This window comes from Ceratotherium simum, chromosome 16 (genome assembly GCF_057802395.1).
Source record: "Ceratotherium simum simum isolate JZ-2026a chromosome 16, ASM5780239v1, whole genome shotgun sequence".
In the NCBI taxonomy this organism is placed as follows: domain Eukaryota; kingdom Metazoa; phylum Chordata; class Mammalia; order Perissodactyla; family Rhinocerotidae; genus Ceratotherium; species Ceratotherium simum.
In genome coordinates this window covers 48,201,518-48,217,524 of record NC_141915.1, presented here as the reverse complement: position 1 = coordinate 48,217,524, position 16,007 = coordinate 48,201,518, and the positions used below count along the sequence as shown (strand labels likewise).

The 16,007-nt window shown below is 39.2% G+C and overlaps 1 protein-coding gene across 2 annotated transcripts in view; it reads right to left on the bottom strand.

The window, feature by feature from the left end:
- The window catches only part of PSMD12 (proteasome 26S subunit, non-ATPase 12), a 31,842-nt gene that overhangs the window by 13,104 nt on the left and 2,731 nt on the right, over positions 1-16,007 (bottom strand). For both annotated transcript variants that reach the window (XM_087441455.1, XM_004432672.3), the window contains exons 2-5: positions 10,955-11,014; positions 10,739-10,867; positions 6,704-6,811; positions 2,334-2,438 (exon numbers count right to left, since the gene is read on the bottom strand). In XM_087441455.1, the coding sequence (XP_087297581.1) occupies positions 2,334-2,438; positions 6,704-6,811; positions 10,739-10,867; positions 10,955-11,014 (402 nt within the window). The remainder of the gene's footprint in view (positions 1-2,333; positions 2,439-6,703; positions 6,812-10,738; positions 10,868-10,954; positions 11,015-16,007) is intronic.

Below are 16,007 nucleotides of genomic sequence, written 5' to 3'. Positions count from 1 at the left end.
TCTTTACGAGCAGCGAAACTATTCTGTACAACACTACAATGGTGGGTACATGTCATTACATTTGACTAAACCCACAGAACGTACGACACCAAGAGTGAACCCTAATGGAAACTATGGACTTTCAGTGATAATGATGTGTTAATGTAAGTTCATCAGTTGTAACTAACACATCACTCTGGTGCAGGATGTTCACAGTAGGGGTGGCCGTGTGTGTGTGTGGGGGGCAGGGAGTATATGGAGAATCTCTGTACTTTCACTCAATTTTGCTGTGAATCTAAAACTGCTATAGGGCCGGGCCCGTGGCTTAGCGGTTAAGTGCGTGCGCTCCGCTGCTGGCAGCCCGGGTTTGATCCCGGGCGCGCACCGACGCACTGCTTCTCTGGCCATGCTGAGGCCGCGTCCCACATACAGCAACTACAAGGATGTGCAGCTATGACCTACAACTATCTGCCGGGGCTTTGGGGGAAAAATAAATAAATAAATAAAATCATAAAACTGCTATAAAAAATAAAGTCTTGGGCCGGCTCCGTGGCTTAGCGGTTAAGTGCTCGTGCTCCGCTGCTGGTGGCCCGGGTTCGGATGCCGGGCACGCACCAACAAACCGCTTCTCCGGCCATGCTGAGGCCACGTCCCACATACAGCAACTAGAAGGATGTGCAACTATGACATACAACTATCTACTGGGGCTTTGGGGGGTAAAAATAAATAAATAAAAATCTTAAAAAAAAAAAAATAATAAAGTCTTTTAATTAAAAAGAAAAAAATAAAGCGTGAAGCCAAACAGAACTAGTATGAATCCAAAGTTGACTACTTCTAGCAACGACCTTAGGCAAGTTACTGAACTCCTTTGAGTCTGAGTTTCCTTGGCTGAAAAATGGGGATAATAATAGTGTTGTGTGTGAACATTAAATGAGATAAAGTATATAGAGAACACAGGACATGTTAAAAAAAAAAAAAGAACAAAGACAATGCACAACATGCAAGATCCTTCCAGTATTATTGATCGGCTAAAATTATTATTATTTATTTTTATTTTTTTATTTTATTTTTTTTTTTAAAGATTTTATTTATTTTATTTTTTCCCCCCAAAGCCCCAGTGGATAGTTGTGTGTCGTAGCTGCACATCCTTCTAGTTGCTGTATGTGGGACTCGGCCTCAGGATGAACGGAGAAGTGGTGCCTCGATGCGCACCCGGGATCCGAACCCGGGCCGCCAGCATCGCAGCGCGCGCACTTAACCACCAAGCCACAGGGCCGGCCCTATTTTTATTTTTTTATTTATTTTTATTTTTTAAAATTTTTTGTTTATTGCAGTAACATTGGTTTATAACATTGTAAAAATTTCAGGTGTACATCATTGTACTTCTATTTCTGCATAGATTACATGACGTTCACCACCAAAATACTAATTACAACCCATCACCACACACATGTACCAAATTATCCCTTTCACCCTCCTCCCTCCCCCCTTCCCCTCTGGTAACCACCAATCCAATCTCTGTCCCTATGTGTTTGTTTATTGTTGTTATTATCTACTACTTGATGAAGGAAATCATACGGTATTTGACCTTCTCAGATGGGCTAAAATTAGAAGCAAAATTTTGAGCATAGTTCATGTACATTTCTCTCGTGAGAGAGTCTATGGTTTTCTCAAGATTTCTTAGCTCTTTCCTGTCCCATTTTAAGGTCTCTCAAAAATTGTCCTGAAACACGGTAAATTATGAGGCAATTTTTCTTTGTTAAATCAATTTAGCCTAGAAATTGACCACCAATCAAATATTCAGTAAGAATGAAGCCAATGAATAACAGCAAATTCCTAATGTATAAGTAAATAGTACATGAATTACTAATTTTATTTAAATTTTAAAGAGAATTAAAATGTTCAAATAATAGCACAAAACCAGGACTGATCTGTTTTTTTTTTTTTGCCCCCAAAGCCCCAGTAGATAGTTGTATGTCATAGCTGCACACCCTTCCAGTTGCTGTATGTGGGACTCGGCCTCAGGATGGACAGAGAAGTGGCGCCTCGATGCGCACCCGGGATCCGAACCCGGGCCGCCAGCATCGCAGCGCGCGCACTCAACCACCAAGCCACAGGGCCGGCCCAGGACTGATCTGTTGATCTTAACTTTTCTTCAAAACTTTTTTAGCTGTTAAATTTAGTTGGGACCATAACAACATAATTTACAGCTACCTGAATAACTTCACCATCCACTGCACTCACTCTTAATCTTGGCGGTTTAGAAAAAAGTGATCTGGTGCCAAAATAAGCTATTTCCACAAGAAAATGTTGCTGACATAAAGTTTCACACACTCTAAAATGTAACACCTTACCTGTAACTCTTGTAAAATAGAGGCTGCCTCTTTGACGTCACCATTTTGCTCCTTTATAGTTGCTAACGTTTTAGTCAGTCGAGCACGCTCAATTTCAACATAAATCTACAAATACAAGAAATTTATATTACCCAAATCCCTATAGAAATGTGTTAAAATTTAAAAGGTAGATTTGAACTATTATTCAAACGAGGTATAACAGTATTTATCTTGCATCTATTGTGTACTTTATCCTCCATGTACAAATAGAGCTGTGCAACGTTTTACAACCACGTAATTTTCAAGAAAATGTCTCTATAAAACATTAACCATATTTTGCAGCTTTGCTTTGAGAACCAAGATGTGAAATAACTGTGTTTAATAAATAACAGCACTACAAGCTACATAAATGGCATAGAAAATGGCAAGTGTCTTCAAAAGAATTATTACAACAATAACACACTTTACAAAGAACATATGCAGTCCAGTACCTACAATTCAACCAATATCCTAATTCTGATTTACCTTTAAATACAAGGCTACTTTCTTTAAAAATATCTGATATTGCTAAATATTAAAGCTATTAGCTTTTCTTTTGGCTATAGTTTGTTTTTATTGATGTCATAATCATTTAAACATTGTGAAATTTTAGTTGTGCATTACTGTCTGTCAGTCACTATATAAATGTGTTCCCTCACCCCTTGTACCCACCCCCAACCCCCTTCCCCCTGGTAACCACCAAACTGTTCTGTCTGTCTGTGTGTTGGTTTATCTTCCACACGTGAGTGAAATCATGCAGTGTGGGTGCCTCTGTTCTGATTATTTGTTTAGTGGTTAATATGAGGTTTGTATAAAAAATCTCACGGATGAGATAGTTCATTTTCCGATGGCCTCTTATTTCCTTAGACTAAGTCGATTCCATCCCATTCCTCTTCCCCTTCTAAGTTATTATTGTCACAACTTATTCCATCTTGTGTTGTGAGTTTGTGTTTAAAGTGATGAGGTTATATTTATTTTTGGTGTTTTCCTTCCCTTAATCTTCGGTGTTTTAATTGTTTGCTAACCTATTGTGATAGAGAGCTGCAATTTTCCTTACTATGTCTACTTATTTTTGTCTTTGCTCGAAGCTTTGTATCCCCTCGCTCTCTTTTTTTTTTCAGGCATTAGGGCCTTCTTGAGCATTTCTTGTAATGGGGGTCTTGTGGCAATGAATTCCCTTAGTTTTTATCTGGGATAGTTATTATTTCTCCATCATATCTGAACCATATTTTTGCTGGATAGAGTATTCTTGGCTGAAAGTTTTTGTCTTTCACAATTTTGAATATATCATTCCACTCTCTCCCAGCCTGTAAAGTTTCTGCTGAGAAATCGGCTGAGAGCCTGATAGGACTTCCTTTGTACGTTATTTTTTTTTTTCTTGCTGCCCTTAATATTTCTTCTTTATCATTCACTTTTGCCAGCTTTTACTACTATATGCCTTAGAGAGGGTCTTTTCATGTTGATATATTTAGATCTATTGATTTCATTCACTTGTATTTCCAGCTCCTTCTCCAAGTTTGGCAAGTTCTCAGCTATTATATCTTTGAACAAGCTCTCTGCTCCTTCTTCCCTCTCTTCTCCCTCTGGAATACCTATAATCCTTATGTTGCATTTCCTAATTGAGTCGGATATTTCTTGGAGAATTTCTTCACTTCTTTTTAGTCTTAGTTCTCTCTCCTCCTCCATCTGGAGCATTTCTGCATTCCTATCCTCAATATTGCTAATTCTTTCCTCCATACTGTCAGGTCTGTTATTTAAAAAGATTCCAGATGTTTCTTGATCTCCTCCATTGTGTTTTTCATCTCCAACATTTCTGATTGGTTTTTCTTTATAGTTTCAATCTTTTTTGTGAAAAAGTTCCTGGTTTCATTGAATTGTCTATCTCTGTTTTCTTGTGGTTCGTTGAACTTTTTTTATGATAGCTACTTTGAATTCTCTGTCATTTAGGTTATAAATTTCTGTGCCTTCAGGACTGATTTCTGGGTGCTTGTCATTTTCCTTCTGGTCTAGAGAGTTAATATATTTTTGCACAGTGCTTGAGGGTGTGGGCTTATTTTTCCTCCTGCTGAAGATACGTGGTTGCAGCTTCCACCTGTCACCACTGGGTGGGGGTCAAGAGCTGTGTATTCTGACCCCGCCACAATCCGTGGGCACCCTGGCTGACTGGCTGTGCTGGTGCTCTGGGCAAGAGGAGGGGTCTTTCTTTCGCCTACCCAATCCCGGGGGCTTCTCGTTCTTCCCTCACTATCTGCTCTCCTGGGGTGCTAGCTTGATGAATGCACCCCCACAACAGTTCGGTCTCCTCCGTATGGGAACTTTCCATAGGCTGTGAGAGAACTTGAAGAGTGACAGTTTTCCCACAGAGGGCCGCCCCCACCCTTCTCTGAGAGCTGCGCGGTTCTGGAGGGGAGGGGCTCTTTCTTTCATCTGCCCGATCCAGGAGGCTTCTTGTTCTTCCCTCACTACCTGCTCTCCCGGGGTGCTAGCTTGATGAAGACATCCCCGGAACAATTCAGTCCCCTTCATACGGGAATTTCCCACAGGCTGTGAGAGAACTTGGAGAGCGATGGTTTTCCTGTGGAGGGCCGCCCCTCCCCACTCGCTCTGAGAGAGCCGCGTGGTCCTGGTCCCAGGGTCGCTATCATCAGGGAAGGAGAGGAGTTCTCCTTACCTCCTTCCACTTCTTCCAGGGGTACCAGCACCTCCACCTTCAGACGTAAGGATAGGCAGGTCTTTCAGATATCTTTTGCGTTGTGTGCATGTCCTCTGTTGGTATTTGAATGTCCTTTTTGTTGTATCTTGGGGGAGAGAGTCTAAGGGGGAAGCTCACTCCACCATGATGCTGACATCACATCCACTATTAGCAGTTTTTGTAGCTACAAGTAATGTTAGTGGATTTTTAATTTCCAACAAATTAAAAATATAACTACAGCCTAATAGAGTCTTGAGAACTAATTTTCACGCTCAGGCTTGCTTACCTCTTTAGGTTTTGCTCTGCACCACCCCATTTTCCCCACTCCACCCCCAAAAACCTAATCTCCAATGTAACAAACTACTTACAGTTTCCTAAATGTACTACGTGTTTCTTACTTCGATATCTTTGTATATAATTTCCCCATCTCTAAAACGCCCTTCTCCCTACTCACTGGTCCTATAGAATTTCTACTCATTCTTAAAAAGCCAGCTCAGGGGCCAGCCCAATGGTGTAGCAGTTAAGTTCACATGCTCCTCTTTGGTGGTGGCCTAGGGTTTGCATGCTCAGAACTCGGGCATGGACCTATGCACCACTTATCAAGCCATGCTGTGGCAGGCGTCCCACATATAGAGTAGAGGAAGATGGGCACACATGTTAGCCCAGAGCCAAACTTCCTCAGCAAAAAGAGGAGGATTGGCAACAGACGTTAGCTCAGGGCTAATCTTCCTCACAAAAACAAAACAAAACAAAACAAAAAGTCAGCTCAGCATTCATCAACTCTTTGAGGCTTCCCTGGGCACCCCAGCCAGTCAACCCCTTCCTCTTTGCCATAGGGAACTACAGGCACACCGCTACTGTCATGACACAGCACAGTAACTATTTCTATGATTGATCTCTTTGAGCTAAAGAATAGTATCTTGCTCATTTTGGACTTAGAATAACACAGGTGCTCACTAAACATTTACTGAACTGAACTGACAGTCAAAGAGGCAATAAGTTAAATATAAGCTACATTTTTGTCCTCAAACCACAAAAATCTATCTAGAAGGAAACATACCTACCACAGTCACCATTTTACACTTGCCCTTTTTAGAGAAACATGAGATTAGGGAGGTAAAAAAAAGGCATCAGTGGGGGGTGGGCACAAGGGATGAAGGGGTGCATTTATATGGTGACTGACAAATAATAATGTACAACTGAAATCTCACAGTTATAAACTATTATGACATCAATTTAAAAAAAAGCCATCAAGAGAAATACAAATAGATTCTGGCGAGGCAGTGATTTTGAAAATTAACCTTACACTGTAAACACTCTATTAATTTAAAAATTAGAGTGAAAGCTTAGCTATCCCAAACATAGATTTTTTTCAAGCAGATCTAGGCCAGGGTGAAGAATTAACCTTATCTTTCATTTATTATCAACACATGTAAATTTGGCATAAGATCACTAATTCCTAGAAAAATCTGGATATACCAAGACTGTCACTATTTAAATACATTCAGTGCATATGGAAAGAAATTAGAAGGAGATACACAAAGATATTGGTTGAATTAAGGTGATGACATTTTGTGTATTTCATCTTAAAAATATATATATATACACACACAGATAAGACAGTGCTTATCACTGTGAGTTATGCCAATAGAAAACTCACCTTTCCTTCTGTAACCATTCGTAGAGTATCAATTAATCGAAGTTTGATTGGAAGGTCTGTGATTTCCTCAACGTACGTACAGCACTGTTGAACCATTTTTGCAACAGCCTAAAATAATAAAAACCATTCCTATGTAAAATTCATTCCTCACACAGGAAAAGAAAGTATTTTATTGAGGGAAGTGCTATGGTCAAATTTGGTCTTCCCAAGCAATTCTAGACACTGAAATGCCTATAAAAGAACATCAAAGTCTCCCTAATAGCTAAGACGTACTGAATACCCATTAACAAATCAATAAAGGTTAGGAAAACCTCAGATGCAAAGACTTCACCCCTTCTCATTACAACTGGTAAACTGATTACACAAAAGGAAAGGGGGAAGAAGCATGTCTGGCAACATCTATTAGAAGGCTTGCTAGCTAGCTTTTTTGCAGCCAAGCAGAAAAGCATGGAAGAAGTGGCCACAGACTAAAGGAAAAAAAAAAAGGACGAGAAAAGCAGAGTTCAATAGTGGCTTTGAGAGTACTGAAGCCATGACCAGCAGATATAGTGACTGAAGAAAAAAGAACCAGTGGCAGAGGCAGAAGGTAAAACAGTTCCATCATCCAGGGGAGGAGGAGGAGCCACAGTCACCCATATTCCTCAATAAAATGTGACACTGAAAGTCACAGCATCTCTTGCCCACAGTTTCCTCACAGGTAATATAAGCAGGTTAGAACATTTCCTCCAGCTCTTTTTTTTTTAATTTTTGTGAGGAAGATCGGCCCTGACCTAACATGTGCCAATCCTCCTCTTTTTGCTGAGGAAGACTGGCCCTGGGCTAACATGCGTGCCCATCTTCCTCTACTTTATATGGGACGCCGCCACAGCATGGCTTGACAAGCGGTGCGTTGGTGCACACCCGGGATCCAAACCTGCGAACCCTGGGCCACCAAAGTGGAGCGCACGCACTTAACCGCTGTGCCACTGGGCTGGCCCCATTTCCTCCAGCTCTTACATTCTATGATCTAGGTCAGGTCAGCAAATGTTTTCTGTAAATATTTATATAATAAATATTTTAGACTTTGTGGGCCATATGGTCTCTGTGGCAACTAATTCAACCGTGCCTTTGTAACTCCAAAGCTGCCACAGACCCTACACAATAAATGGGCGTGGCCATGTTCCAAAAACTATGTACAAAGGTGGCAGGTGGGATATGATCCACGGTCCATAGTTTGCCAAGCCCTAATCTAGATTCCAAACAGTATATCATAATCATTGATAATAATATTAGGACCCTGTTATGAATAAAATGTTAGGGCCGGCTTGGTGGTGTAGTGGTTAAGTTCGCGTGCTCTGCTTTGGTGACCCAGGGTTCACAGGTTCGGATCCCAGGTTTGGACCTATGCACCACTCGTGAAGCCATGCTGTGGCGGCATCCCACATACAAAATAGAGGAAGACAGGCACAGATGTCAGCTCAGTGACAATCTTCCTCAAGCAAAAAGAGAAAGATTGGCAATAGATGTTAGCTCAGGGCCAATCTTCCTCACAAAAAAAAAAAAAAAACTTTCAATAAATGCAAGTCTCTGGGACACCTACTATCTCACAAAACATATGATCCCTCTAAAACCAATTATAACAATGATTTCTAGACGGGCATGTAACTTGATAATTCTAAGAGCTGTGCAAAAAATAAATTAACAGAAATCAGATGAGGTTAAAGGAAAAAAAAAACAACCACATTAATATTCTAATGATAAGTGAACATCCTGCTGTTCTCTGGTAAAAATGCAGGTAAATCATTAGGGAAGTTATGGTTTCCCTCTGGGCTCAAGTGAATTAGAAACCACTAATTTTAAGCAATCTACAAAAGGTTATTTTTAAAAAATCATTACTTTCTAAGTCTGATAAAGCAAAAAAGAAAACTTTTGGGTAAAAAGTAATTATGGGAAAAGGAAAGACATACTTTGAGTCCCTAAGCACTTTCCACATCTATGAAGACATAGTATGTTATAGTGAAAAGAAGCAGGCCTGGTCCAGCTGTGAGACTGGCTCAAACTCATCCAGGAAGCCTTCCCTTATAAACCTCATCAAAAACCTCCTCTTGCACCTTTCATATTTCTTAGCACCTTTCACTATTCTTACGTTATTTACTATGTATTACCTAGTGTGTGTGTGTGTGTAATTTTTTATTTTTTTAAAGATTTTATTTATTTTTTCCCCCCAAAGCCCCAGTAGATAGCTGTATGTCATAGCTGCACATCGTTCCAGTTGCTGTACGTGGGACACGGCCCCAGCATGGCCAGAGAAGTGGTGCGCGCCCGGGATCCGAACCCGGGCCGCCAGCAGCGGAGCGCGCGCACTTAACCGCTAAGCCACGGGGCCGGCCCTTCTTATTTTTTAAAAATCAATCTTAGGACACTTATTGAAGATATACTATGATTAATTAAGTCCATATTAAACTATAGGTTACTTGCGGGCAGGAGCTATTGATTGCACATTCCGTCACATTCCCAAGATCCTTACATATATCTCAGTTTCTCCACCAGAAAAGTAAGCGAGTAGTATTATGCTAAGTGAAATAAGTCAGACAGAGAAAGTCAAATGATCTCACTCATAAGTATCATAAGTAGAAGATAAAAACAACAACAAACACATAGATACAGAGATTAGATTGGTGGTTACCAGAGGGGAAGGGGCAGGTAGGAGGGTGAAAGACATGACAGGGCACATGTGTACAGTAATGGATGGTAATTAGTCTTTAGGTGGTGAACATGGGGTAGTCTACACAGAAACAGAAATATAATGATGCCCACCTGAAATTTATATAATGTTATAAACCAATGTTACCTCAATAAAAATTAAAAAAAAGAAAAGTAAGGGAGTAAACAGTCTCTTCTACTAGCTCTGAAATTTTATGACTCTATGAGAAGATGATGATTTGTCTATGTTGGTCTCTTAACCACAGAACTGAGTACCATAAGGCATATTTAAATGAATTTCACATTCACATGTACTAGCTTGCCACAATCAAATCTATGCTAATTCTTAACAACGAATTTTATATGCATGTAAACTTATCTAAAAAAAGAAGAAAAATAATAACAGTAACTTTGTTTTTTGCAAAAAATAATTTAACCCACTCTAATACTAAGCTCTCTAGCAGTAGACTAACTAATAAAATAAGAGATTTGGACAAGAACCCTATATCTCTGTTTTTGGTTTCACTACCACCCTGTTTTACAATGTTGTTATCTTTATCATTTGAAAACAAAAAATAAAAACCCAGAAGCTACTCAGGGAACAGCATTTTAAAGATGAGATATGAATGTAAAAAATGAAATTTACTTCTACGGAGAATCATTTAAACACATCTCAACAGAACAGGAAATCCAGCTTCACAAAAATACCAAAAGAGAACGTACATAGTCTTTAAACAAAATGAGCAGTCAAAATAATCTGTCTGAAAACGGCCTCAAAAATAAGTTAAATATTGGGCCGGCCCCATGGCTTGGCGGTTGGGTGCATGCACTCCGCTGCTGGCGGCCCGGGTTCGGATCCCGGGCATGCACCAACGCACCACTTCTCCGGCCATGCTGAGGCTGTGTCCCACATACAACAACTAGAAGGATGTGCAGCTATGACATACAACTATCTACGGGGGCTTTGGGGGAAAAAATTAAATTAAAAAAAAAAAAAAATTAAATGTTTAATAAAGGACATATGATTAAAGTAAATTATAGATTATCAACTTGATGGATTATAACACAACCATTTAAAATAATAAACACAAAGATATGGAGCAATATAAAAATAGAACAAAGTTGCATTGAAACTCTCAGTATAATTCTGTAAAAATATGCAAATATATAAAGACTAGAAGAAAAAACAGAAAAAAAGCAGTTATTATGAGAATATGGATAGAATTTTTTTAAAACTCTAGAATGTTGTAAGGTTGATTTAACAGTACACTTTAAACAGATTCATAGGATAGTTTTCTAAAAGTCCTCATTTAAATGCAAATGTATTTGTTTTTTGAGCCATCAGGAACTTACTTGTTTTAACTGACTCCGTCTTTTTGACAAAAGTATAATATTTTCATTAAGTAAATCCCATTCTTTAGCCTCATAGCACATCTTCACTATCGCAACTAAGATACGGGACGTAGACACCATATCAGAAGCCTGGAAGAGTGAAAATATATGGAAAGTTAATGGAACAATGTTAAACAAAATTGATGGTAACTGAAGTTTTTAGTATAATCTACTCACAGTACGAGTCTGTTTTTCCAATGAGAGAAGGGTTTCAATGACTTCTTGAAGTCTTCCTTCCTAAAACAAAAGATAAAAATGAACAATGAAAACAACACTACCAACACAAAACCAAATAACTAGTCTAAAATGAGATATTTCTGACACAGAAAAGGAAAAATCAATGGCCTATTCTAGAGGAAAAGGACCCCCTCCGTAGCTACTTTTGTTGTGTTTTTCTCTTTTTCTTGATAATGCTTGCTTCTCCAGTGGATTCCACAAGTCAGTGGTTCCCAACTTGGGGCCCACAAACTGTTTTTAACATTTCAAAATACCTAAGAGAAACTGAACATAGAACAACAATGATTTAACACCTGACAAAAACATCAAGTCTTTGTTTTGGGTTCTAATTTATCAACTTAGTGTAACATCTGTTTATCTTGTTCTGAATAGAGACTCTTTTTTTTTTTAATTTTTATTTATTTATTTTTTCCCCCAAACCCCCAGTAGATAGTTGTATGTCATAGTTGCACGTCCTTCTAGCTGCTGTATGTGGGACGCGGCCTTAGCATGGCCGGAGAAGCGGTGTGTCGGTGCGGCCCGGGATCTGAACCCGGGCCGCCAGCAGCCAAGCGCATGCACTTAACCACTAAGCCACGGGGCCGGCCCTGAATAGAGACTCTTAACTGGCAGTCTTTGAAGAATAAAAATGGGAAAATGATTTCTTTATAAATTCACCATAACAAATATTTTAAAATATGAAGTTTTGAGGAGAAATAAAAAGGATATTTGGCGGTAAAAAGATAGAAAGCCCTGGTTTACTTTTTCAATGACTTTAAAAATAAATCAGTAATTGTGCTTAAAGGAAATGAAGACCATCTGAGAACACCCACGCATGCTACACCAAAAGTCATGCTCTTAGCAGACACTGATCCAACTGAAATACACCCCTTTTGTCAACTGATAATAACCTCTATCTCATATGCAAAAACAAAACATTCCCCCTGGGGCATACATTAAGAAACAGGAATAACAAAATTCAAATAATATAAACTTAAATGATAATACATCAGGACTAAAATAAGCCATCCTATTAGGAACCACACATTTTGATTAAAACCAAACCAACCCACAGCACAAAAATTGCATTTATTTACGATACTAACATTAATAACTATGAATGAATTGGAAGTAATGAGGAAGGTTTTATTTAGAAACTGTTTTTCTAACCACAAATGAAAAAATTTTTTATCTTAATGACATTCATGGACAGTACATGAGTACTACTCTTTTACTAATTAAAGAAACCAATTAAACAGCTTTTGAATTAGGGGCACAAATAATGTTTGGACTTTTCAAAACACCGTTTCCATATTTTCCAAGATAACTTTTAAACTATGAATTTTCTATGCAGCATAGAATATGTAATGTACAGCCATTGTTTGAACTTATTTTAATTAAATCTGAAACATATATTACTATCATATTTTAACACTGTTTCCCATGCAAAGGGGAGCACCAACTCTGAAAGCTCTATAGATTCATGTGTACAATAAATGCTGGCTAAATGTCCATCAGTGGAAAAGAACAAAGAACAAATCTTTAAATACTCCAAAGTTAAAGGCTAATAAATCATAAAAGATCAAAGAATCTTAGAACCGGAAAGACTGCTAGAGATGATTTAATCCAATCACCTCATTTTAGAGAACAAACAGCTCAGCCACAAAACTAACCAGCAGAACCAGAACCCAGGGCTCTTGCCTCCTGGTCCAATGTTCCCTCCACTACACTAAACCATATTAGTTTAAATCACACCTTTGCTTCAATCAAAATAATTTCCATAGGGAAATGGTTACTATCTGGCAACCAAATGCAGTGCAAAAATAGTTAAAATGCAAAATACTGTTTACTGATGGTCACCTCCTGCCACTTTTGCAATTACTATTAGTCACGTGGCTGTGATCCACAGGGTGTGGTTTTCTATATGGTATTTTAACTCAGAAGTATGAGTTTTAAAGAACTGCACCCTATATGTAAAAGAATCACACACCACTTCTAGAGCCATGGTCTGCAGGTATCAACGAAACACTAAATGTCACCTCAGAAAGGCACTCTTGGATAACGATCTCTAAAAGCAATAGTCACTCAGCATCTCCTTCTTTAACACTCAAGCCCACCGACTTTCTGCTTTGCAACGACCCCAAACTCTTTTCTATTTTAATGTTTATTGTCTTTCTAATCTCACTAGAATGCAAACTTTGTGAGAGCAGGGACCCTGTCTATACTGTTCACCTCTTAGCTCAATGCTCTGCACCTGGCCAAGCACATAATGTTGCTTCTGTAGATATCATGGTACATCCCTGTATACCTTGTTCCACAGTTACTAATGTGCATATCTTGTCTAAGTGGTCTGTAAGTTCCTTTAGGGCTGGACCTTGTTGTTTCTCTTGCACCAACTTGTACACAGTATGCATCGAGTAGATCGACATTGACCTGAACTATTCAGTTGATCTTAATGGCTTACAATTCCTGTTTCTTACCGTTACAGTAAGTAGGATGTGACAAATTACATGGCTGACAATTCAGCACAATCTGAGAGACACTACCATCAACTTCATTAAATACAACTCCCGATTCTCTAATCATCCCATTTTTTTCTCCCAATCTTCCATGTTCAATCCTATGGCTAAACACCTTCCTCTTTCCTTTCCTATCTATTGTCATAGTTCTTGAAATTCCAACTCTTCAATGCTGCCTTTCAACTCAGAGGAACAAGATGAACAGAGCTATCAAAACCAACCTGTTAGAACATGTGAATTTTGTGACTCATTTTTCTCATTGAAATAATCTTTGTAGGGGCTGGCCCGGTGGCATAGTGGTTAAGTTCCCACACTCCACTTAGGCAGCCCGGGGTTTGCAGGTTCAGATCCCGGGCATGGACCCACACCACTCATCAAGACATGCTGTGGCAGCGTCCCATATACCAAGTAGAGGAAAACTGGCACAGATGTTAGCTCAGGGACCATCTTCTTCAAGCAAAAAGAGGAAGACTGGGAATGGATGTTAGCTGAGGGCCAACCTTCCTCACCAAAAAATAAATAATAACAATCTTTGTAAATGAGGTAAATGACTAAGGAGTTTGTTCAACATCAATACATGTGGGTATCTGTAAGTTCTGTATGTTTGTGTCCTTTAACTCCTAAATGGATCCAATCTATCAATGATTTGTTAAACAACCTAAACAAGTAAGAAAAAGGCCATCAAAAAGTTAACCGCAGGGCCGGCCCCGTGGCTTAGCGGTTAAGTGCGTGCGCTCCGATGCAGGCGGCCTGGGTTCGGATCCCGGGCGCACACCGACGCACCACTTCTCTGGCCATGCTGAGGCCGCGTCCCACATACAGCAACTAGAAGAATGTGCAACTATGACATACAACTATCTCCTGGGGCTTTGAGGGAAAAATAAATAAATAAAAAATTAAAAAAGAAAAAAAAAAAAGTTAACCGCAAACAGTTGAACCTTAATGCCAATGCAATACTTTTAAATGACCTATTTCTTAAAGGAGTCTTTTGTCCAAGCTGCTAACAATCAGTCAACTGTTTTACGTTTCATCTCCTCTTCATTTTAAACATTAACCCTGAGAAGAGGCTGCAGGTGACCAAATGAAATGAAAAGACATTTAAAGGAAGGAGAACCAAAGGATATATTCAATTTAAGAATGTAAGTAGTCCCCAAATAACCATGTGCCAAATAAACTATAATCAAAAAGTGAGACGGGGTGAGGGTGGGGGGATATGACCCTCTGTGTACCAAGAACTGCTAAATACTACATCTTCACAGTTCAGAAAAGGCCATCTTTAGATGAATTTTTAACTCCCTAATTCAAAGGTGAAGTAATAACCATTATCAAGAACTAGTATCACTTTTACTATCTCACCAACAATTTGATGGAGGGTCCTCAAATACTAATCACAGAGGCAGTAGAATGTAATGGTTAAAAAATACAGGCTCTCGGGCCGGCCCCAGGGCTTAGTGGTTAAGAGCGCGCGCTCCGCTGCTGGCGGCCCGGGTTCGGATCCCAGGCGCGCACCGACGCACCACTTCTCCAGCCATGCTGAGGCCGCATCCCACATACAGCAACTAGAAGGCTGTGCAACTATGACATACAACTATCTACTGGGGCTTTGGGGGAAAAAAATAAAAAAAAAAAAAACACAGGCTCTGCAGCCAGACTGTGTGGGTCTAAACCCCAGCTCTACTACTGTGTTACCTTGGGCAAGACACTTACCCTCTCTTACCCTCAATTTTTTCTTCAATTAATTGAGCATAATAAGAGTTCCTACCCCAAGGGTTAGTATAAAGATTAAAGTAATACCTATGAAGGTATGCCTGCCACATTGTGCATACATTATCATCATCAAAATAGCTAACATTATATAGAAATCACACAGCACTAAATATTAGTTACTGTTATTTGCTAGATGAATGTTAGGACACAGAAACAGAATTGTACTAGGTCACAGCTGTAGGAGATTCAAATGGCCTAGATTTGGCAATTTTACCATGCAGATCTAGACTTCAGTCTGTCTTTTGAAGGCTTCTGCTATGTGTGGTTTTCTCACCTGATACATTCTTATTAAGTCTCTATACACATACAATTTTTATCTTTAAATGTATTTCACATTAAAAATTAAAAAGTCTTAAGGAAAGTAAGTGAAGAAGTGATATTCCCTTGAAGAGGTTGTGGGATGTAGCAAAAAGAACACTATACCAATTGCCAGGAGACCTGAGCTTGATCTGGCTCTGCTGTAGACCTCAGATACCACTTAAGCTGCCTGAACTTTAGTTTTCTCACAAGTAGAGAGAAAATAACAAAACTTTCTACGGTTTTATTGATGGGCTGGAAAACAAAAGAATGTATGCTAAAGAGTTCCATACATTCCAATGTAACAATGCAATTCTTTAAGTCAGTATTTTCTTATGTTTGGCAGAATGGTTAGAAAATAATATATGATGATGAATAAAAAGCAAAACAGAAACATATCTTAAAAAAAACCAACTAGGACTGTAAGACAA